The sequence below is a fragment of the Barbatula barbatula genome, assembly GCF_947034865.1.
Source record: "Barbatula barbatula genome assembly, chromosome: 24".
NCBI classification, from domain to species: domain Eukaryota; kingdom Metazoa; phylum Chordata; class Actinopteri; order Cypriniformes; family Nemacheilidae; genus Barbatula; species Barbatula barbatula.
The window spans coordinates 13,102,740-13,127,694 of record NC_136787.1 but is presented as its reverse complement, the minus strand read 5'-3'; the positions used below and the strand labels follow the sequence as shown (position 1 = coordinate 13,127,694).

The 24,955-nt window shown below is 36.3% G+C and overlaps 2 protein-coding genes across 2 annotated transcripts; both read left to right on the top strand.

The window, feature by feature from the left end:
• Positions 1 to 4,922: 4,922 nt before the first annotated feature.
• On the top strand, positions 4,923 to 12,407 carry zpld1a (zona pellucida-like domain containing 1a). Its single transcript, XM_079448766.1, has 13 exons — positions 4,923 to 5,049; positions 5,294 to 5,679; positions 5,801 to 5,915; positions 6,291 to 6,463; positions 6,607 to 6,827; positions 7,295 to 7,476; positions 7,860 to 7,932; positions 8,451 to 8,548; positions 8,949 to 9,029; positions 9,210 to 9,381; positions 10,824 to 10,920; positions 11,518 to 11,547; positions 11,825 to 12,407. Exons 4-13 carry the CDS (start codon positions 6,358 to 6,360, stop codon positions 11,995 to 11,997), a joined length of 1,233 nt encoding a protein of 410 aa, XP_079304892.1. The 5' UTR covers positions 4,923 to 5,049; positions 5,294 to 5,679; positions 5,801 to 5,915; positions 6,291 to 6,357; the 3' UTR covers positions 11,998 to 12,407.
• A 4,361-nt stretch (positions 12,408 to 16,768) lies between these two features.
• On the top strand, positions 16,769 to 23,915 carry LOC306889295 (zona pellucida-like domain-containing protein 1). Its single transcript, XM_079448087.1, has 11 exons — positions 16,769 to 16,815; positions 16,931 to 17,056; positions 17,506 to 17,726; positions 17,882 to 18,066; positions 20,190 to 20,262; positions 20,803 to 20,900; positions 20,989 to 21,069; positions 21,483 to 21,651; positions 21,873 to 21,984; positions 22,093 to 22,113; positions 22,878 to 23,915. The coding sequence occupies exons 1-11, from the start codon at positions 16,797 to 16,799 to the stop codon at positions 23,036 to 23,038; spliced, it is 1,266 nt and encodes a 421-aa protein (XP_079304213.1). The 5' UTR covers positions 16,769 to 16,796; the 3' UTR covers positions 23,039 to 23,915.
• Positions 23,916 to 24,955: the final 1,040 nt, after the last annotated feature.

The following is a 24,955-nucleotide window of genomic DNA, read 5'->3' as shown; positions in this document are numbered from 1 at the left end:
AATAACTTAAGTTTACATATTTTTAAGATTGACAATATTGTTTGTGTAAAACTCTTGATTGTAGCCTACACCTGCATATTTTAGATAGATAACTCTTACAAGACAGATAAACATTTTTTAAAGTATTGACTTAAGTAATGGCAAAAGCATATAACAAAAAAAGTAAATTCCAATTGTATAAAATACACACATTTTCATGTTTTACATTTCCAGAAAATTTCCTTAAATGCCTGTAAAGGGAGACACCTAGTGATAAGAATAAACATTACATAAGAATTATTGGATGGTTTTAAAGGGATACTTCACCCAAAAATGAAATTTCTGTTACTCACCTTTGGGTTGTTACTAATTTGTATACATTTCTTTGTTCTGATGGGCAAAGAGGAAGATATTTGGAAGAATGCTTATAACCATACAGATCTTGCCCCCCATCGACTCCCATAGTAGGAGTTGAATGTAGGAAAGCAAACAGTTCTGGGGCAAAGACATATAAAGAAATTTAAGAAGGCAAGTAAATGATGATAGAATTTTACATTTTTGGTGAAGTATCCCTTTAAAATGTGAACTATATTTATTAGCTCGAATTAGGCTATTAAATAACAGATTTTTTTTAAATAACTAATTGTAATTATCGTAGAGGATTATACTCGTGTGTTAAAATAAGTAACCTGTAAAATATGTCTTTTTACTTTATGCCTGCACTATGTGCTTACTTTGTTCCACCCTGAAAGCTTCTGTCACAAAGTCAATATCTTGTGTGTAAACTTGTTAATATATAAACTCTTTCCGACTTCTGTAATTTGTGAAGCACAAGTCAGTCCCTGAACCCGTCTAGCTTCAGCTTTGAAACTAGCTAAATTAAATGAACATTCTACTCATTGATCTGTATTACCCAAAAATGACAAAATAACCACATTCTGTTATCAACCAAAGAAACTGTATAGTTGTTTTTTAAATAAACATTCGAAAGATGTCTGAATTGTTTTTTTATTAGATGTTTTCCTCTTCAGGTGTTTTCAAAGAATGATCTTCATGTCATTATTCCTCAGCCCCAATTGTTCCTTGAAAGCATATTTGATATGTTCATGATCTAAAGCATCCCTATATTTAGCTCTGTGGTGCAATTTAATGAAACTCAAGCTGAGGAATGGAAGTGAAAATAAAGGCAAAGATCTCACTTATAGTTATAGGTAGATTGAATGCCCAGAAGATGAGCCTCTAAAGCACAATGCCAAACAGTGATCAATTTCAGGAAAAGGCTGGGTCTGTGTTAAATGATTAAAAGATTCATTTGTATCATCATCAACCCATAAGTGACATCAGTGTTCTGTATATCATCCAGCAGGGGGCGATACGCACGTACTTGTTCTTATGTCCTTGTCGTTTAGCAGGTTACAGACATTCTTTACATATTATACCAGAATATAAATATATCAAGAATACTATAACACGTAGTGTATTCATTTTATATAACCTTTAGTATTATTTGGCATGAAATCTATAAAATAGGCTATTGCTACAGTATCTAATTATAAATAACATTTTATTATTTAAGAAAAAGCAGCAGTTTTAAAAACTCTCCTGCATTAGAAATGCGTTATACTGACACACTGAATCTCAGTCTAGGTTTGTGTCTAAGCAGAAATAGCTGGTTATAGATATGGCTTATAATGACAGGGTGCGTCCCTCAAGTCTGAATAACCCATGGCTTGTGTTTCACACATAGACAATAAGGCATCCTGTGATTTCTGCCACCTGGGACCAGGAACACAGCTTTTCTGTCTGTGCAGTACCACAGAGATCTCTCACACTTCCCTCAAATGCTTTGCTGTGTTCAGCACTAAACCCACTCATGCCTCAGAATAATTTTACACTGTATTGTTTATAAACTGTAGTTTATTTAACGCATTTAATAGAATGAAGACGGAAAAAAATTAAATGGCACATTCATCATTATGAAATCTAAGTAACTTAATTTAATTTACATGGACACTTAGATGATAAATTATATTCTTAAATATTTTTCTTAAATTAAAACAATTGCTTCAGATTATTCAACTGTAAATAAATGCTTTTAATAGTTAAAGAATGTTCGCATCATAAACATTGTGCAATAAAGTAAAATCAATAATTTAATGCGTGCTCCTCAATGACCTTTATTATAAATGCTTCAGATACTGTGTACTGTGTATTTATTTTCACAGAGAAGAATAACACATTTTAAAATACTAACTTTGTAACTGAACAATAATCTTAATGGATTTAGCTTAAAACATTAAAAGTTTACAAAATGGGTCATTGAAAGGGTGTGAGGAGAAAAGTGATATAGATGTCAGATGCTTTGTGGACATGGATACACTTTTTTTCTATAGGATGTGTTTACATCCCCCCAATATAAGATGAAGAAAGCATACAGTAGATGTCAAGCCTTTTTTTTGGTAAACAAAAATCCAATTTAAACAGAGCCAGTCGCTGGGCGACATTTTGAATGTTCGCTTTGCTGACAAGAAAATAGGTGACCAAGCTGACTTCAGTGACAGACAAAACAATCTAGTGCAAAGAAAAAAGCGTTTTCATCTGCACTACCTGACACAGAGGCCAGAAGCCCGTCACTGATGAGACAAACAATCTTCCTGCTCTCTCTCTCTCTCTCTCTCTCTCTCTCTCTCTCTCTCTCTCTCTCTCTCTCTCTCACATGAACGCACACACACACATATCCTCACACCTTTATAACTTTAAACAGTTGTGTTGTTTCCACATTAGAAGTGTATATACAGTACAAAGCATGTCACAAAATATTTCAGAAATCATTTCGCCTGTTATCTGTCCCTGCACTTCAGACTCCAATTAATATTAAAACGACTTTTTGGCATGCACATAATGTTTTGTGAAACCTGACTTGGGCATCATCCATCTTTCTTATCTCTGTCAGATTACAACATTAAAAGCCAATTTGTGCCCCTGAATAATTTCCGTTCGATATCAAATCAAATTTACATCATAATAAGTTGGATGACTATGCCTCCAGTTAAAAAGCTTATGAATAAACATTGCACAATTAAAAAACAAAGGGAGCAGATTTTCTGACGGAGTCAGAGGCAATTTGTAAAACTGGTAACTTGAAATACCTTCAAAAAGGCCATCGGAGGTTTATTCCCTCGCTCATTTGCCATGCAATTTGACTTATATATATCTTAAACTTTTTCTCTCTAAGCTACACGTACCCTGTCCTCCGGAAACCCATGACAACAAAGCAGAGACAGATTGCTCATAGTTAGGAATTCCTTACGGGCTGCAGTGATTGATGCAGTGGGCCCGACACCTGCTTGCCAAGCAAATTACGGCATTTCACACAGCCAGGAGAAAAACGGTAATTACTCGTATACCCTGTTAAAGAAGAGCCACATATTCACAAATTACAGGCTGATTTTGGCCTGTGATACAACCTATCCAAATATTGTTGTTTAGACAGAGGTTAGATATGATATTGTCTTTACTGTACCCCTATCAATGTCTTCTGTTAGCCTTATATTGTATTACTATGCTTTTCAACATAACCTCCTAATGAGGTTATGTTGATAATTCATTCTGCTCTTTATAAAGTGATGATAAGAATAGAAATAGGAAAATGAAGCATATAATTCTATTCAACTCAAGAGATCCCCTGTTTAAACATGTTACAGGGATTCACCCAAAAATGAAAATTCAGATATTATTTACTCCCTCCCTTGTTTTTTTAAAATCTGTATGATTTTCTTTCTACTGCAAAACACAAACGGAGATATTCTGAAGAATGTTGGTACTCATTCACTTTCATTTTATGGACACAAAACCAATGAACATATATGGAGGTCGCTGTTGTTCGGTTACCAACATTCTTCAAAATATCTTCAATTTTCTCAGCTGTTTGCATATCTCCAGAACTAACTGGTGCTTCACAAATGTGCACACACAGAAAGATCACAACTGAGATGTCTTTAACACCTCCCTCATCAAGTATCTTTTTATTTTCCATCTCAATGAAAGATCTCCTGCGTCTCACATTTTTCCTTTACATAAATCTCCTAAAGATTTCTAAAAACATTTTCCATATTAGTCAAGCATGCAATCAAAAGTCAGATATTCCAGTATAAACTATTATCAATATCACATTCTTCCAAAACCAAATAATAATCAGAGATGTGTTCTCCATAAAATATCTATTACAACGAAACCTCTGAGCAACAGGCATCAATGTGATAGTTCACCCAAAAATGAAAATTCTGTCATCATTTACTCATCCTAGAGTTGTTCCAAAACCGTATAAATATCTTTGTTCTGATCAACACAGAGAAAGTTATTTAGACTACCATAGTAGGAAAAGAAATCTTTACAAAGTTAAATTCTTTGTAAATTTCTTTGTTGTGTTGAACACAAACGAAGATCTTTTTGAAGAATGTACAGTTCTGGGACACTTTTGACTACCATTGTCATTTTCCCTACTATGGCCGCCAATAACTATTTGGTTACAAGCATTCTTTCAAATATATTTCTGTGTTCATCAGAACAAGGAAATGAATACACATTTGGAACAACTCTTGGGTAAGTTAATGATGACCGAATTGTTTGGGGGGTGAACTGTCCCTGTAAAAAATGAGTCCATAATAATTGCGTAAGCTGTTATCTTGCCAAGTTCAATAAAACATAGACACAGTCACACTGATAAACAACAATACGGCCACCATATAAAGAATTCAAGTGTGAAAAATGAAAGATTGACATTTGCTGGAACGGCATAAATAGAGATAGTTATCACAAGGACTCAATTGCTCTACTAGGCCAACAATTGCCTTCTTTACAATCCATTCCATCTGAAGAAAGTCCAAGACACGAGACAAACTTCACAAGAGCAGCCAAGTCCTGTCGAAGGGGCTCAAAGTGCTTGAAGTGTGTTTCCATAATAACAGGCTTTCAGATTTATGATTTTAGGATGGCAGAACATAACTACTTGTGGATTTTGTTATATGATGTTTTGGAGTTGAAGCTCACCTGTAGGCTTTTATCAATCAGGTAAGAGCAGTTATTCATTTCAGTTTTCCTGTAGTTCAGTGCAAAAACGACAGTAAATCACACGCATAAAAATCATAAATATTTACCCTGATGATGTATTGATCTTATATGTATTCCACCTTAAGTGCAAACTAATTGTATGAAATATCAGTTGAAGTGCGCATAGAGAATAGAAATCTAAGAATATAATCGGTGTGGATACACAGAATACCCCAAATGTGCCCTCCGTATGGTCTTCTTCAAGATATGACTATATACTCCGTTGACGATCCCAAAGAGGTAACGTAAGGCCAGGAGACCCAGTCGGACGGGCACAGACCCCAAGATCACAATTAGACAGGTCGGACACCGGTCTCTGCGGCCATCACGGGAGGTGGCTGGGGAAGTGCTGACGGAGCCGAGCCAAACAAAGCATCCGAGGGGTCCAGACAACCCAGGTCTCGACCCAGACCATCCTGGCACACAGAAAGGCCAGCTCAGTCAGCAATGAGCCCAGTCCCGGAGCCGATGAAAAGATAATTCCCCCCTCGCAGACCACATGCGGCGTGGGGCCGTTTGTGTGCGCTGACAGAGCAAGATCAAGCAGAAAGGATATGAGTGGGAAACTTCCAAACCTGCTCATGTTTCTGGGTCCGTGAAAGGATTTGTATAACACATTCACTTTTGATGGACTTTCCCATGTTCTGCCAGACAGCTCTTTTTCTGTTGACGTGTTCAAATAATGAATCTCTTATGTTTAATTTTTTTCCAGGGAGCACAGCCATGTTTCTAGTGGTTTTGCGGGGATGTTGGGTAATCCAGTCAGTCTCGCGCTGCAGCTGAGAACAGATGGAGTATCGCTGATCCTACTGCTGCCAGGGAAGCAGGTGAGTCTTAAAACCCCTGATGGAAGGATGCTAAAGCCAAAATGATGTTAAGGTGTCACTTATAAATGCCTACAGGAACTAAATCTGAGGTTTTTAGCATTCTGAATATATTACTAAACCAGATTAACCAGCGCGATTTTGGGGTGTTGAATTGTCTACAAATCTTGTATCTGTTTTTTATGAATATTGGATGGCAAAGGGGCACTTTGGATCACTGGCTTCCAATTTTCAACAGGCTTTGGCAGAAGCACCGACAGATGGATCGCATTTCTCATTTTCATTTGATTCATCGTGCAAATTGAATGGCGTAATTACAGAACAAGACAATCAAATTACCTTTTGAAGCGTCTCATTTTGTATCTTTTCTCATTGCAGATAAAGAACAGCGTTTTCTGATGAATCCAAAGAAATTGCTCACAGATTGTCTTCCTCAGGCTTTGAAATGGAACCTTTATGTGTGATTCTTCTGCTTATAAGTAAAGCTTTAATAGTCAACGCGCAATTCAATGGATTTAATTGTGACTCCAACTTCCACAGTCGCTTTCCCGGTGAGTGACTTGTGAGCAAATGTTTCTCTTTTAGCATTAAAACCAATGACATTTGCATTTAACATGTTTGTAGTTTATTGGATAACATGGATTGAATGTAGTGTGTGTGATTTATTGAATACAGTTTTACTCTCTATCCACAGCTGAGCGGGACATCAGCGTATATTGCGGAGTGCAGACCATAACACTGAAGATTAACTTTTGCCCTGTGCTTTTCTCTGGCTACATCGACACTGATCTGGCACTGAATGGTCGTCACGGTGATGCCCACTGTCGAGGGTTCATTAACAACAACACTTTCCCCACAGTTGTGCTGTTCAGCATCAGTCTTAACACGCTCGAGGCCTGTGGAAACTCACTATTGGTAAGACACTGGGCTTGATTTTAAAGGCCTGACGCAGAAAATACAGTTAAAATCAAGGTCTTACAATGCCAGGGGTCATGGGTTCGAAGCCCAGAAAAAGTACATGGATAGTCAATGGTGGTTTGGTTACAAGCATTCTTCCAAATATCTTTCTCTGTGTTCATCAGAACAAAGAAATGTATGCAGATTTGTAACTTGAGGGTGACAAAATGATGACAGAATTTGTATTTCCTTCTCTTTAAATTGCAAGTCCAATCATTTAATAAGAAAAATACATATAATACAGTAAATATGGTGTCGTCTTCATATTCAGGCATATCGAATTAAGAAAATCTCTGGTATATTGGATTAATCTTGTTTGCTTGTGGTACGGCAGACGACACACAGCCCATGTTACGCTTTTGTGTATTAGAGACAGTAAACAACTGGAAAAGCATTCACACTTCATTGCCTCTGTGTGTTTGTAGGTATCTACAGCTCAAGGGCCCAATGCCTATGGGAACCTCTCAATGGTCCAGATTGGAAGCATATCGGGGTACATTGACACTCCGGATCCCCCAACAGTCATCAGTTACCTGCCGGGACTGCTTTACAAGTTCAGCTGTAGCTACCCTCTGGAATACCTGGTGAACAACACGCAGCTCGCTTCGTAAGTCGGTGTTATCCCATTAGAATGGCATTATTGAATGTGATTGTGTTTTGCTAATGCTTCGACTTCATACCAATCCATATTTGTGTCCTTTTTTAAAAGTCATGCTAAATTATTCACAATATTGTCAGGGAAGATACAACGGTCACAGGCTGCGAGCTGTTAAATGTTTAGCACTCATTGTTAAAGGTTTACAAGGCTAAATTGTGAGGCATAATGAAATTAGTATGCACAACGAATATGTTATAAAACTTAATGCACAGTTGATTACAAGGACATCAGGCAGTAAATCAGGGAAAACTATCACGCAAGTTTCCCTTTCAGACTTGAATTGGCCTACAAACTATAGTTATAATATATTTAATGGCTTCTTTTGTTTGAAGGTCAGCTGCAGCGATATCAGTGAAGGACAGCAATGGTACTTTCATCAGCACCTTGAATTTACTCCTATACAACGTGAGTACATATGGAATTGTATTAGGCCGTTTTTAGTTATCTATAATTAGAGATCTGTTTATGCTTCATGGTTTAATGTTTAAATGAACTGTGGATTTTCTCAGTGTAGAAAACAATAAGTGTATCAGAAAGCATATAATATAGAGTCAATGGTTCATTAATGCATAACATCCCCAAACATCATGACATTTATTATTGTATTGTATTATAGAATATTATATTATATTGTCGCTGTCCGTCTAAAACCTTATATGTCCAAGTTGGGAAAATGAAAAAACACTGTACTTTTGAAATGATTACATACTGTGTTGTCATACCGAAATATAGAGAAACGAGGCTTCAGTAGGACAGCAGCAATACTATAATGGCCACATAAATAAATGATTTATTAGTAAACAAAATAAAAAATGGCTTGAGTGATTTTATTTGTGTAGGCTTTCAAGTAAAAATCATTTTTATATCTATGATTTATATGTTGGGACGTACAAGGTCCTAATCTATAATGTTGTGTTTTTAAGGACTCCTCGTACATCCAGCATCTCGCCATCCCCATGGCTGGCCTTACTCTGAAGACACGCGTGTTCGCTGCTGTAAAAGCCTCTAACCTAGACAGGAGGTAAACTTTCACAAACATATCTCACAAGTGTATCTTGCACGGATGCCCAAATGCATAGCTCTGAATGCTGAAATGGTCCAAATGGCCATTTACCCATAAACCTGTCCTGCTTGTAACTGATGGAGGAAAGCATGTAAGCTGAGACAGACATATGGTCTCTAGACAAACTGTGTGACTGTATTGTTACAGAACGTCCCTCAATGATCTGATACATGCAAAGACTGCTTTCCTCATTTAAGTGACCACAAACTCAGTCATGGGGCGCCACTAAAGTGAATGGAGTAGATTGTTAATGGTTCGGTGTGGAGATAAGACATATCACTTGGGTTCTATATGGGCCATTTCCTATTCATACATCTGTGTTTTAGTGCTTCTGAATTATGCATGTCACTCCTAACAGGTGGAATGTTCTGATGGACTACTGTTACACGACGCCCTCCGGGAATCCTAATGATGATCTACGTTATGACCTTTTCTTTGGGTAATTCCATTTTTTCCGCAGTTATTCTGATAAGAACGTACAACCTGATCTTACTGGAAAGCGTAACTATTTTATGAGGTGAATTTGTACACCGTGAATTATACAAAAACGTACAATTGTCTGTGCATGTGTAAGAGAAATGGTAAAGCATTTCTCGCTTCCATGTCTCTGGTCCAGCAGATGTGATAAAGACCCACAGACAACGGTTTTTGAGAACGGAAAGAGCCAGATGGGGCGGTTCTCCTTTGAGGTCTTCCGCTTTGTCAAGCACAAGAACCAGAAGATGTCCACTGTCTTTCTTCACTGTGTGACCAAGCTGTGCCGAGCCGACGACTGCCCCATGCTCCAGCCTGTAAGGATGCTCAAGACTCACTGAGGAAAAAACTGTCAGAGAAAACGTGCACATTAAAGCCAACTTCGCAGTCAAAAATGCAATTTTAGCACATTGGGATTTCAATGTCAAAGGTGCTAAGAAATGGGAATTTCCAAAAGAAAGAAATCTAAACACATGCTAGACAAACAATATTTCCCAAAATGTTGTCACAGCTGGACTAAACGAATTTCATATTGAGCAACGTTGCTGAAGGGTTTGTTAGGTCTCAGCATGTATTAAATAATTATGTGTACCATCAGAAGACAATTGGTTTTGCTTTTGTTCATTTATGCTTTTGTTGTCGCCATTTGTTAGTTATTTGTTGTGAGGTGATATTAAGAGCTCATGGTTTTGCTTAATGAGGCTGTCGATTGTCGCTGTTATTAAGGTTGGTGCGTTTAGTGTCCAGGTCTGTGTGAGTTTTTAAAGAAAACAAATGTGCCTATTATCCTCGCTTTCTTCAGAAGAAAAGATTGCAACGCTATATCTATATCAAGAGTTTGTGCATGAATAAACCTTCTTGAGTTGCTATTGATAATTTGATAAACAAGAAATCTGCAGTTGCCTTGACAAGATTTCATTGGCTGAAACAGACCTTTTTGTGAAGGTACTGTGCCGACCATTTAGTGTCTATTAACACTGTGTACAAATAGTCCACCTGGTTGGCAGAGACTATTTGCACTTGCTCCGTCCACTAATATGTGATTGGAATAGAGAAAGTGTAAGAACAACACAACTTCTAACAGCGACTCCTGGGTGTAAAGTCTGTATAGCTTGGCTTGGGAGACCGGGGTTCTAATCCACCTTTCGCTGAAAACCCTCTATTACCTTTTTCTAACACATTACAGATCATAACGGAAGAAATAAAGATTCAACAAAATTGATTGAAGATTTAAAATGTATTTAAGTTTAGGTTTAGGGTAAGGTTAGGGGTATGTGTAGGGCTTTATTATCTCAATAAGTTGCCATCATTTTAATAATTGTTTTAAAATATAATGATTTACATTCAATACACAACAATACGGGGGTGCAAATAGCAACGTTATCTGCCACTATTCATAAGTAGCCTACCAATACCATCTAACTACTATTTCTAATCCAAAGAACAAACAGTTATTTTTGGTAGGTTTCAAAAGCATATTGCTAAGAAATACTGCTATTTTCACTTTGTGTAAACAGAACCTACTGCTATTTAAACTTAGTGTAAATTTACTGTATTTAATGAACTAACATATTTAAATGGACTAAATAATGTATAAGTATTCATTGGGTTTGATACCAAAGACGAACAAAAATTTCCCTCAAATAAAATGACCTTGTATTGGTTAGATTTTCATCTACAAAAATGCATTTTCAAACTGTTACATAATACACTATCTGGAACTGGGTTTATTTGTTACTCATAAATATTTTTTTGACAGATCTGTGGGAAAAGGAAGAAAAGGGATGTGTCAGAAAAAACGGGAACGTCCTCAGACAACGCAGTCATAACTGCAGGACCCATCATCACCAGAAGTGGTATGATAACCCAACTGTAGTTCCATTAGTAAAATACATTTACATTTATTCATTTGGCAGACGCTTTCATCCAAAGCGACTTACAAGTAGAGCATATAAACATTTTGTCAACACGCCAAACAGTACTGTTAGCTTACAAAGTAAGCAAAGGAGAGAATGAAGCAAATGAGAGAATTTATCATTGGTAAAGCATGTTTTTTTAGACATTTAAAGGTCACGGGTTGAATATTAATGCAATGTTAACTTGTTTCTGAATTTGCAATCTATACAGTAGGTATGCCTATAAGTAAAATTATAATTTTTGTTACATTCTGTGAACTACTAACATTATTTCTCCCAAATTTTAAATACTAGTATTGTTACTATTTGCATTTTTAATTTAACAGGATTATGCAACTATTTTATGAGATTCATATAATTATTTCACTCCAGTGACAGTCAGGTTTATGGGTGGTGCTTCGCTATTGCTTTTTTCTACCAATAGTCTGTTTTTTTACGGTTCCCATCGTAAGAATTCATGCCACTTTGCAACATAGTTACGAATTCCCGTGAGATCATCGCTTTGTCATAACTAAATCAATTTTCCTCTGTCCACAGACGACACTCCCACCAATAATTCCCAGATAGGTAAGCCTCCTCCTTCCTCCCTTTTAGGTCTTCTAAAAAGGAGCTTAATCCTTCTAACACAGAGACGTATCATTTCTGCTGCATGATAAAACCCCACTTTACGCCCTCCCTAAAAATGCGAAGGATTTTTTCGCCTGATGATGTAGGGGCTAAACTAAAACGAGTTGTAGGGTTTCAAACAGTGAGAAGTTAATGGAGGGTAGAAGCAATGTGTGGTTGTAGTGAGTGTGGGTCACATATGATTCTAAGACGGTGTGTTTTCCTCTATGTGTTTCAGGACAGTTAAGTGATCCTCCATTCAAAATGAATTCAGTGACGAGTGCTTTGATTTCCTCCATCGCAATTCTCGCCGTTATGAGCATGTGCTTCTTCATCCTCTCTATTACTTTGCTGAGGGGGAAACACACGCCACCGACTCTGTCAGGAGCCCACAACCCAGCATTCAGTTGAAGGCACATAACTGAACATTACAGCAATACCTGTTACCTGTAGCTCTGTGCCTACAGTACACAATCATGAAATACAGGGAAATAATATCATTTTAGGTTTCACATCCTTTAGCGATACAGGATATAAAATAGTCTGCTTTCAGATTGCCCAACATTAATACGGCTATTATTTTCACTGTAACGATACAATAGCACCACAATTTTTATATCTAAAAAAAGTTGATATCGGAAGTGATCATAGTTACACTAACTAAAAAAAGCATACATTTTTATACACTAAATAAAATAAAGCGTAATCATTTCATCACACTTTATTTAATTCCACGTGTAAAGCTGCAATCTGTAATTTTTGCATCTCTATCGCCATCTCAGTTTTAAACATACAATTGCGGTTTACATACTTATCTTTACATGGGCTAAAGTAAAAAAATTCAATAATTTATAGTATGATTTTGCAAATCAGGGTAAGGTAAGAAGACAGTTTTGAACGCTGATTTTTGTTTATGTTAACCAAAAAATGAATGCATTGCAGCTTTATTGATCAACAGCCCAGCGAAATGTTTAATATGTGTATTTAAAATGCTTTAAAAAGATCTTAATCTGTGGGTGGAGTTACAGTAAGTTACAATAATACCTCAACACCTCGCCGTATTATTGCAGGGTTTAAGATCGGTTACACGAGAAACACAAGCAGAGGTATCTTATACACCAGTCTAACACATATTTCTAGTTCATAGAGAATATTAAAGGCAACGGGATGGAATGTGAGGAGTCTATTCATCAGAATGACACAAAGGATCATGGGACACTGTATGACTCTCTGCAATAATTAGTTTGAGTTACAAGAGAGAGAGACCATAGGGAATGAATTTAATTAAATCAAACAGCAACCTAGAAGCAGTATGCTAAGATTGAATGAAAACTATTTAAGATATTTTTAGTTTGAATTAATTGTGTTTGTTTTCACTCCTTAGTATTCACATGTCTCTGTGATACCAGTTCAATGTTAATGAGTATTAGCAGTTAGTTTGACATATTCTTATATTTGCCTTTAGAGATTCTTTTTTATTTGTATTGAAGATCAAATATTTCAATTGAAATTATGCCTGAAAACAAGACGCCTTAATTAAACGTAACAGCTTCTGTGTATTATCCTCAAAACACACATTATTGTTCCATTATTATTTTTACCAAAAATAAAAGTCCAGATGTGTGTCTGAATACGTTGTTTTCATATTTGAGTATAACTCTAACCCACACACGTTTCATTCACCAATATAAGAAAACTTCTCAGTTATATTTCCTAGATGAAATCAAATGAAAGGGGAAAATACCCTGATCCGAATGCACTACAGTGTTAAAATTATATTTCAAATAATATTTCTAATGTTTGGTTCCAAAACCAAAAAATCCAAAACCACGTTTTCTTTATTGTGCATTCCAATTAATATAAATCAAACTGCAATTGGTTTCTTTTGATTTAAGCCATAATAAATCAAAAAGCACAGCTAAATAACACAATAAAACATAATAAAAAACATGATTTTTGAAGAGTTATCTCATTTTGGAACCAAACTCTTCATTATATTCTGAAGCTCTTATAACTATTCACAATGATTGTAGCCATCAGGCCGCTAGCTCAACAAAGAGTCCACAGCAGAGACCTTTGAAGTTTTATGCCATTATTGCCGGTGACTTTGTTGAAAAAAATTAAGAATGGACCACTTTATTCTAAAGAATTCTGGGTAAAAAGGGCAGGTATGGAACACGTTGAACTCTGCTCTCTAGATTTGAAAAACAAACAATCCATCTGGGGAAAATCCGTGTTTTACATGATATAACATAACCGTTTAGGTAAATGAGATAAAATGATCAAAGAAAAGAGGAAAAAGAAAGCATGTTTTAAATGCACACAGAGTTTTCCCTTCACTAATTAGAAAATCACACTGATATCAGCATGTACAGTATTTTATTGGACATGTATGTGGCAACACCACTGTTTTGGGGAATATCGCACCAGACTTACGGTAATGGTACAATACTACAGAATATATCATGAAATCAATATATATATGCATTCACATCTGACTTTTCACAAGTAAGAGTACTGTTACGGTATTGATGTCAACATTGGCTTGTTTCCTAGGTGATATGTAAGTGTGTGTCTCTTATACATAGATCCAGTTTTGTCTTGAACATGAATTTTCCCGGTTTACATCTCCACAGAAGGCTTGGATGTCAGCATATAATTGAAGGATTAGTGCTGCTGATTTATCAGTGACCTAAGAACACAAATGTAAACCAGCCCAACCCACCAATCTGAATCCTTTTAACAAAAAGACAAAAATAACATTTAATGGAAAACATACTTAAATGTAAACACAAAATGTCAAAGGCTAAAACTAAGAGTGAATATGCTACCTCTTCTGGGAAAGCTAGTGAACACATAATGTAAAGTTGTTAAACTCTAATGAAGGTAACCATTAAAAGATGCTTAGCTAAACTCAAAGATAGCCTGTTAAAAAATCCATGACCACAACTATTTAAGGGGCAATATATTTCAAATACAACAACTATTACATTGCATATGACAACATATTTTTTGAAAGTCACACAGTTTGAAAGTTACATCGCATGTTAGCATGTGTTACTGCATGCGAGACCGTTCACCAAAAATCTAAATTCGGTCAATAATTACTCACGCTCAAGTTGTTCTGAACCTGTATTCATTTCTTTGTTTGGTTGATCACAGAGAAATAAAAACACTTTATTGTGTAAGCTCTTTATACATTTCTGAAGACATAGCCATGTATATTATATTGTATTTCCATCAATAGATCATGCCAAAAATTACACACTGGACTTTTAACATAGTTTGAGAGTATTACACCTGACCGTGACTGAATGACATTCAGCCGGTCTAAAGAGATCAGTTTGGAATGTGTTGGAGAGAGACAGCAGGCATCTAGGTAACGCCTGAGCTTTATCAAAGCCATCAGTGATTCTCCACAGACTCACCTGAGATTTATCTGGATCTCTAGCTCGGTGTGTTGAGAGAAGGAGAGAGAGCGTAGAAACAGAGTTATTAGTTTATGGTTTAAAGCAGAGCCACATCATTACACAATAATCCAGTGACCTTTTCACACCATTTAGCAGCGCTTAATGGCTCATGGCTCTTCTCCAATCCAAAAATGGACCCTGCTATTGGAGCATTAACATACAGCATCAGACTTCTAAGTAAACTATTTGCGTTTTACATATTATCTCATAAAGCTCAATTTAGATTTACTGTAAAGCCATGAATGTCCAGTGAAGGTGTTACAATGATAAGTGTTCCCCTTATTCCTGTTATTAAGTGATGGACATTTTCAGATTTTGGATCTGTTCAAAGAATTAAAGGTCAAGTGTATGAAATCTAGAAGAAATCTAGTGGTGATTAGAGCTCTGTAGAGCAGTTTGTCCGTTTGGGGCTACTGTACCAACAACATGGTGAATTCCATGCAATGGGACCTGCGGTGTTTTTAGATAGAAATAGCTCATTCTATGGTAATAACCCTAATGCTTCATTATGTAAAATCTTTACACAACTCTTATGTATATTATAGTGCATTTCTGTCACAAGATCCCTCCCGAAAAATACACATTGGACTTTTAAACAAGAAAGACCAATGAGCTTTTTGTAAGCTTTCTCCCAGACTTGGGGTTCCTAGAATTACCATCATTTAAATTGGGCGAGTGTGTCTGACCCTCGAATAGTGTCGGGAAGGCATTCCAGAGTTTAGGTGCTACGTATGAGAAAGCTCGACCCCCTTTGGTGGATTTTGATATTCTAGGTGATATCAAAAGTCCTGAGTTTTGAGATCTTAGAGAGCGTGATGGGTTGAAGTGTGATAGAAGCTCTGTTATGTAGGTATAGGGGCTAAACAGTTTAAGTCTTTATAAATTATTAACAGAACTTTAAAGTAAATTCAACTTAATGGGTAGCCAGTGAAGGGTTGATAACATTGGGGTTATGTGATCGTATTTTCCTGGACTTATATTTGTGACCCTGTCTGTGAAAAAACTGTCTAGATTTCACCTGGAAGGATTCACAATTGTTTTCATCTACATTGTCAAGCTTAACATAATATTGGAGATATCGGCTTATATGTGAAGAGTACAGTTTCCTTCACTGTTTTAGACAAATCAGTTGACAAAAGCTACAAATCTTAATATGGCTCTTAAGGAACACCCCATCCTATGAAACCCACGTTACCTTGTCAACAAAACAATTACGCAAAAAACAGAACTACACAAAGCATAACTCACTTGCACCACTGTCTGTTTCGCATTATTGTGTACGTGCATTACTCAGTTTGGTGCCATCCCATCATAATACCTTCGTCCATTGTGTTCCTAGGATAACCTTCAGACAACCATAAGGATCCCTGACTTAGTCTTAAACCAAGGTGAAAAAGAATCATCACGTATCCTTCTTACCCCCCCGAGGGCTCGACACTTACCCTGTGAGGTCGTATATTAATACGCCAAGAGATCTTATGTTTAAGTAAGTAAACAAAGAAACCATGCCATTGTCAACAGCATGTCTTTGAAGGCCTACGTGTGTAGAGTTTCACAAGATGTCCTCAGGGGCTGGACGATGGGACTTAATCCACAAAAGGGCTGTTCCCAAACACTGGACACACCAAACTTCATTGACCTTATTTTCTATCATCCCTCACAATAGACTCAGCTCTATAAAAGGGATCCGTAGATCGTGAGAAGATCTCACAGCCAAGGGATATTCAAGCCAAGAACAGCATGGCTTTTCTGATGCAAGGTGCGTCTGTTTTGAGGACTAAACGGGGGATACGTTTCCTTACCTAATCAATGAATTCAGGATGTACCGGTGGTGATTAACTGATTGTGTTTGGATGGTTTTCTTTTGTGAACAGGTACAAATTCAGCAAGTGACAAGAAAAATATTCTCCTCAATCTTTTCCTCTTCCTCTTCGCGATTTGCTTTGAAAACAGCATTCAGTTGACGTCGGGCGATTGTGGATCAGAATACAGACGGCCAGGTAGAATTTTGCTGCTGTGAAAAAACAGAACTGAATTGCTTGTTTCATCATTAAGCTAATTTTAATCGTAAAAATGTGTTTAATTTACATTCAGAGGCAGATAAGATGCGATGTAAAAAAACTGTAATTTTACAGTTTTACTTGAGAGAATTTTCACATATTTTTGAAATGCTGTAAAAAAAACTATTTCCGAAATAAACTGCTAATTTACAAACAGATTGTAAAATGTCATGAAAAACAATTTATTTTACTTTACTTTTTACAATTTTTGTTCTGGTGGCCCAGCTGCTATTATTATAATTTTTTAACAGCGTGGCTTTACTTGCTGTATCACTGATTCCGTAAATGTTTTTTCCATTTACATTTTGCTCATGATAAGTTTTAACTAGAGCTCAGTAGCATTAGCAACTAGTTTGATAAGAACTTAATGTTGGTTGTCATCGCAACAGAATACACAGACATAGCTGTAACATGTGGGACAGAATACATCGATTTGGCCATCAGATTCTGCCCTGTCTTGTACAGCGGCTACAATGAATCACAGCTCATCATCAATAACATCATGAATAACCCGACCTGCCAGGGCACCCTCGATGCCACAGTCTCACCACCTGTGGTTCGATTCAGGTTCCCACTCAACACAACCAATTCCTGCGGGAGTAAATTTCTTGTGAGTTGTAGCTTTAAATCCTGGTATTAAAATGTGATCTTGTATGACCAAGAAAAGTTCAATTTCCATGTTGATACACATGCCCCCATATATGTTTTAACAACTGGGGGTGAGCACATTTGACACCGTTTCTGTTTTTGTCGTTTTCTCCACAGACGTTTAGGAGTGTAGGAACAGGCATTTTTTCAGATTTCTCAAACATCGAGACGGTCAACATCAGCGGAGTTGTGCAATCGGAGGACACCACAACAGGCACGGTGACGTACAACACTGAGCTGAAGTATTTCTACTCCTGTGCTTATCCTTTGGAGTACCTTATCAACAACACTCAGCTCGATGTGTAAGCACCACTGTTTACAAACTTATCTTACGACACAGCAAACCAGGTTTTACAATTCATTGACTAGCTCTGTCTTTTGGGACGAGCATCTAGGTGTAGTATCACACCCTTGCAACATTCAATTCAATTGGCACATTAGTGTTGCCCTCAAGGGAACAAAGATAATATCAATGGTTTGTTAACAACAGATTCACAATGGACCCACACAGTGATAAAGGCACACATGTCTGTCTTTCTGTTCTGTACTTTGCTTTTCGCAGTGTTGTAATGTAACGAAGTACAAATACTTCGTTACTGTACTTAAGTAGAATTTTCACATATCTGTACTTTACTTCGTTATTTATTTTTCTGACAACTTTCACTTTTACTCCACTACATTTCCGAAAAAAATCGTGTACTTTTACTCCGATACATTTCTCCTAACCATCATCGTTACTACAACTTAGAAGAAATTTGTGTTGGTGACGTGACGTAATGCCTGTTTGAAGTCATGTCAAGCGCCAAGCACGTTACCACTGACGGGCATCTCGACTACAGTCGTGAACTTTGTGAACTTGGTGGTGGTGACGAAGATAACGTTACACACCCGTGGTTGTATTTTCAAGAAATATTTTCGTACATTCAAGAGAGAATTCTTTCTACCGGATTAAGTGCCTGTTATTCGTACCGAGAGTCACTGAAATATTGGCATTCAAAAACTCCCCGTCCAACATGAAGAAGCACATCGCAGTTTAAATTAGGTAGGTTAAATACATTTTCATTCAATGAAGCCGTAATGTCAACGCTATTTTACATGAATTAGTTATCATATAAGCCTGTTCTGATATCTGGCTGACGTGATGGCCAGGCTAATGTGTGCTAGTTAACTTCTCTGATTAGCCAATGTGCAGATATTTAACAACACAAATGATTTTCCTGCGAAATAATTCCACACGAAATCCCTTGAAGAGATGTGCATAATACTGAAAGGGTTAATAGCGGTTTCTGGTATAGCGGCCGAATATTTCCTTCGGTAAATTAGCGTTACACCGGTGGAGGGATTTTTTTAAGAGCACATTAGGCAACTTCATATGGCAGCTTCCAGAGGAGCGTTCAGGATTACTCGTGTCTTCTAAAGCACCATGCATTTTGTTAAACTTGAGATTTGCTTTGATTTAATTACCTCAAAACTTGTTATCGGCTAATGTTATATATTGTGAATGTAGGCTTACATATTGATCAAAGTCAAAGTGCTTTTATTGCCACATAACATAGGTCAGCTAGTAATAGACAGGAGACAAAAATGAACTTTACACTCTTAAAAATGAAGGTGCTTAAACAGTGATGCAATAGAAGAACCATTTTTGGTTCCACAAAGAACCCTTCAGAAAAAAGGTTCTTTAAAGGACCATCTCTTTCTTTCTTTAACCTGAAAACCCTTTTTACGCCTTTTGTGAACCAGAAAGGTTCTTCAGATGTTAAATGTTCTTCATGGAACCTAAAGGTTCTTCTATGGCATCAAATAACTTTTTGAAGCACCTTGCACAGATTAGTTGTAGTGACAGTGAGTACATAGCTCTCGTTTAAAACAGCTAGAAAAACACATTTTTCATCACTTAAATAAATACATTTGTTTCAAAGATTTTGAAGGCATGATAAGAATCTCGAGTTTAAGAATATTTTTAAGAGACTGGGTTTGAAAATAATAAATAAGAGAGGATTTACAAAATGTTAATAACTGATAAAACTGTAGTTAATATACATAAATATATGCTTTCAATTGGGTGAGCCTTTTGATTTGTATATTAGCAAAAAACCCATATTCAGTCATAAGATGTAGTTTACCATTTATGCCACTTAAAATAAATACCTCAGCCAATCTAAAAAATATTATACAAATATTTGCATTGGACATTACTTTTCACCACTACAGTATATTTGACTTTTAGTCTCTGAACTAGATAAAAGTTCTACTGTATATAATCTTTAATAATAATATAATAATAATGAATGATACAGAAGAAATAATCATTTTATTCTTATAATGTTTATGATTCTTGTGCAGAACTCCAGAAAAATAATGTAAAGTTCCAGATCACTGTAAACAAGCTGTTTTAAGGTGATCTTTTTCTGTCTTTCCAAAGGGCGGGTTCCTCGATTGCTGTGAAAGACAATAATGGTAGTTTCATCAGCACTCTGAACCTCCGACTCTTCAGTGTAAGACAATCCAGCCTCACATTTATCCATTTATCCTTGTCCAAGGTGTAATTTTTGGAGGATCTATTGACAGAAATGCGATATAATATAGATAACTATGTCTTCGGAGGTGTATAAAGACTTTAAATAATGAAGCTTTATGTTTTTATTACCTTAGAACGAGCTGTTTATATCTACATACACCGCGGGTCCCTTAAATGCAATTCCGACATGTTGTTTCTACAGTAGCCCTAAACGGACAAACTCCTCTACAGAACCTGTTTTGTAAATTATCTCCTTCGTACTCTCGGCAAAGAAACGAAAACCGTAGTGCTTTGAAAGGGACAGGTGGAGTGAACCGTTGGCTACAATTCGCAACCTCGCCACTAGATGCTGCTAAATTCATACACTGGACCTTTAACACATTTAAATAAATGTACTTCAACAAAGTGACTTCGCCATTAACATTTTAAAACATGCTTGTTCTAACCAATGACCTTGATGTGATGCATTATTGGAGCTCTGCTCGACCAGATCAGCTTATTTCATTTTGCTGTTCAGGATGAAAACTATACTCGACCTCTCACAATGCCTTCCCTCGGTATTGAGCTGAGGACAGATGTGTTCGTGCAGGTAGAGGCCAACAACCTGACCTCCGAGTAAGACCCCTGTCATTAAGCATCACTGTTTCCCTTGTACATGTACCAATTTTGCATTTGATTCTGATGCCTGTTGTGTATTTTACAGATACTTTGTATTGCTGGACAGATGCTATGCCTCTATTTCAAAATCCGCCACTTCAGACAATTACTTCAACCTCTTTGTACCGTAAGTTTAGTCATTTCAACCTGTCAAGTCAAGTCAGCTTTATTTATATATCACTTTTTTACAATTTTCATTGTTACAAAGCAGCTGTACAAGAAAACATTGACTATAAGAAAAACATATAAGGTTATGCAAGTCAAAACACAGGTCAAATATCAGACAGACTATAAATTCTTATATGCAGTGTTAATTAAATAAATCTATAAAATTCTAGCAGCCCCCCCCCCCCCCCCGGCCAGGCAAACAGTGCAAAACAGTATGCAAACGGTGGCGAGGAACCCAAAAATGGAGGAGAAAAAAACCTCAGAGGGAAACCAGGACTAACCAGGGGATTCCAGTTCCCCTCTGTATAATCTGTTTCAATCATCCTTTAAAAGTATAATTGAGGAACTATGTCTGATTTTGATTCTGTATAGTTGTACCAGGGATCGTCTTACGAAAATGTTGGTGAATGGAGAGATGCAGCACGCTCGGTTCTCATTTCCCGCCTTCCGTTTCACAGAGCAGCAGAATCAGACAGTGTCGACGTACTACCTGCACTGTATTACACGACTGTGTGAAAGAACCACCTGCATGACATTCAGGGTAAACACAATGATATATGCACATTTATCTGTTTTGGGCCCCCCTTTACAGCCATTATTCTTAATTTGATAATTATATTTTCTACATGCGCTCTTGGCATACTAGTCCTGCACTGCATTACAAAACACACTCAATGCAATAAAATAATATCCATCCATCGCAATAATTTGTATAAATAAATACAATTTGGACTCACTTTTATCTTTTGAATCTTTTTACAGAATTGTCGCAAGAGGAGGAAGAGAGATGAGGGATATCTCACCACCGCTTCTCCTGAAAGCTTGGACACCACCACCATCACATCACCAGCCATCATCATCCGTGCAGACAACAGTATGTTCCCCAAACACCATGTTTGATAAAATTTTAACCAAAAATCTGAATTTACTGAGTTTCATTTTCTAGATCTGAGAAACTGATTTTATGATTATTTCTTTTCAGTTATTGCATCAAAAGAGGAAGGTGAGCTACACTTACATTTCAGTATTTTTTAGTTAAGTAGTTTTAAAGTTAATTTAATTCGGTAGTAAATTTAACAAGCTAATGATGAAGCTTAATGCTGTCAGAACTGTCATTTGTTTAAAAACCCAAATCGGAATAGTTGATTATGAAGATTCTCTCATAATTGACTCATCCTCATGCCATCCCAAACTTTATTTCGTCAGATCAACACCAACTAAATATTTTATATTAAAATGCAGTCGTCTTATAAGTCCACGTACTTTTACAGCATACATTTTTACAAAAATAAAAAATTACACTTTTTTGACTTAATGTTTGTATATTCTTAAAAGTATACTTTTATAAACGAAAAAAATTATAAATGTAGTCTAGTAATAGCCTAAGAAGTATACTACTAGTACATATGAGTATACTTATTAGTGATACTTATTAGTTCTTAGTGATATTAGTGTACTTACTATACTTAAAATATACCTGTATACTTAATACTTAAACTTTAATTTACATATATACAACCTAAACTTAAGTATACTTATTTTTTTAGAATATGATTAAATGGTACGTTATCTAATCTGCAACTTTAAACTGTATTTCCTGTAGATAATGTTCATGTAGTTAGCTACTAGCGCAAGCTACTTCTTTTAGCTTGACCGTGATTGAACTTAAGCAGTTTGACAAAGTCCCACGTAGATTCCCCTAAATCAAATAAATGTATTGTATTGTTGTCAATTACCAGTAGTCTCATCACATACGTTTGCTTTCAGGTGTGTCTATCAACCCAAACAAACCTTCTGACACTTCTGTGGGTCTTGGCGTCGCCGTGGGGATCCTGGCATTTACTCTCATCATGATTGTGGCAATGGGAACTGTTTTCTACAAGAGATACTGGCACCCTGGCGCCACAAAAACACCATACAGGGCTTAAAATCCCCAGTGAGCTAAGACTAGCCCCGCTTCTGCTCTGAGAGAGGACAGCCGTGGTCCCAGCATCATCAGGGCCCATCTCTCACCCCCAGAAGGTCTGAGCAGGCCTCACTGTAGAACTGTTATCTATGTCTCTTTTCTGTAGTGCTTCTTGGTGACTAATCGTAGCTAATCGTAAGATTGTGACGTAGGCTTATATACATGTGGCTCAGAAGCGCATCAGTGCAATACTGCTTTACAAAAGAACTTGAACTTGTAAAGTAATAAAATGTAGCTTCATTCGTAGAGTTTGATGTGAACAGCAAGAAGTGGAAGAATAAAATAACAAAAAAGGCTTTAGTAATCTGTAGATCTGGAAATAAGTGTTCTCTGTGATTCTGTTTTTGCAAATGAAGTGCTTTTAAAGTATTGACTGAGTCATGAATCTAATTTGATCACAGTGAGCACATGTTGTGCCGCTGTCTGTAACAAACAAAGTTCTTTGAAAAAGTAATGTTATATTTTAAAATGTTATGTGTTATTTATGTAAGAGTAATCCTGTTTACTTTACCTTCATAAAATATCAACACCAGAATATTCAGCCCAAAATACCACCTCAATAACACAGAGATGTGCAACCTTCATATTAATATGAGACTTTAAAAAACATTGCGAAGTATTGAAGATTTTCTTCTTCATAAATAAATAAATGGAAATGAAAGCTATTTTGAATTAAGGAAGACTGCAGTAATGCATTGATTTTATATCTTTAGTTATGTTCTTGACTCTGCACTTTGTTTCATTGTAATTCAACAGTCAGGCTGATCCGCTAAAAGTAGATGTATATTTGTGATTCATCCATTAATGCATGCTTCATCGTGAATAAAGACTGCAGGTACAAGAACAAATTACCATAATTCTTGAGAGTTTTCCTTAATGCTGTAAAAGTTGCTATATATGCAATGAAAACTGTGATAAAAGTACAACACCTCATTTTAAGTTGCTGGCGCTGTGCCTGAAAATAGCATTGGATCCTTTTGCATCTTATTAAAAACTATAAGTAAGGTAAAATGTTGTTTTAACACGTGACATCATAAATTTAACACATTTGGAATTAGCCACAGGGTTAATATCACAACTATATAAACTTGCCATCTTAAGGTGGTGAGGTGAAGAAGTTGCTATGTAAAATATTTTGAAGAAATACATCAGCGTATTTGCTTGTTGAATTAAATATAATCTTCATGTTTTATTGTACTTGTACTAAATCACATGTCCAATAATTAATGTGAGGGTGGGATAAGAACTGGCATATTATATAAACAAGTTAATTTGACTTTCTGTAAATTCATGCACCAAATGTGAAATATTTTTAGCTACAGTAACAGACGAAAGAATGAAAGTGATTGACTAAAATGTTTTGAATGGTCATAAAAATATTTTAATCTCAATGTTACTACTCTAAAAGGTGTAAAAAATCAAAATGAAGAGTAAATTTACAACCTTTTGACTGGTACTGTATGTGGTAGGTACAGTACAGTTTTGACACATAGCACTAAAACCACAGAATTACATTAATTTAAACAAATTGTGTTACTTATAACCCTCCCTGATCTCCCTACATGTGTCAAATAAAACTTCAAGACATACAAGTTGAAGATCTCACACACAATATCTATTAACTAAATACAGTGAGTCCACTAGGAATGTGGAATTAAATCATTTTAATGCATTTAAAGTATGTCAAAGGTCAACTTGTTCCTGTATGTTATACATAATAACCCCAAGTGGGTCATGTAAATGATTCAGCAAAAGGGACTTTTGGACGGCCCGACAGTGATATGGAAATGTGAACTGATCTAAGTCTATTATCATTTTAAAATGAACTGTCAAGTCCACTTATGCCTGACCTTTATTCTGTCAAGCACCCTTATAGACC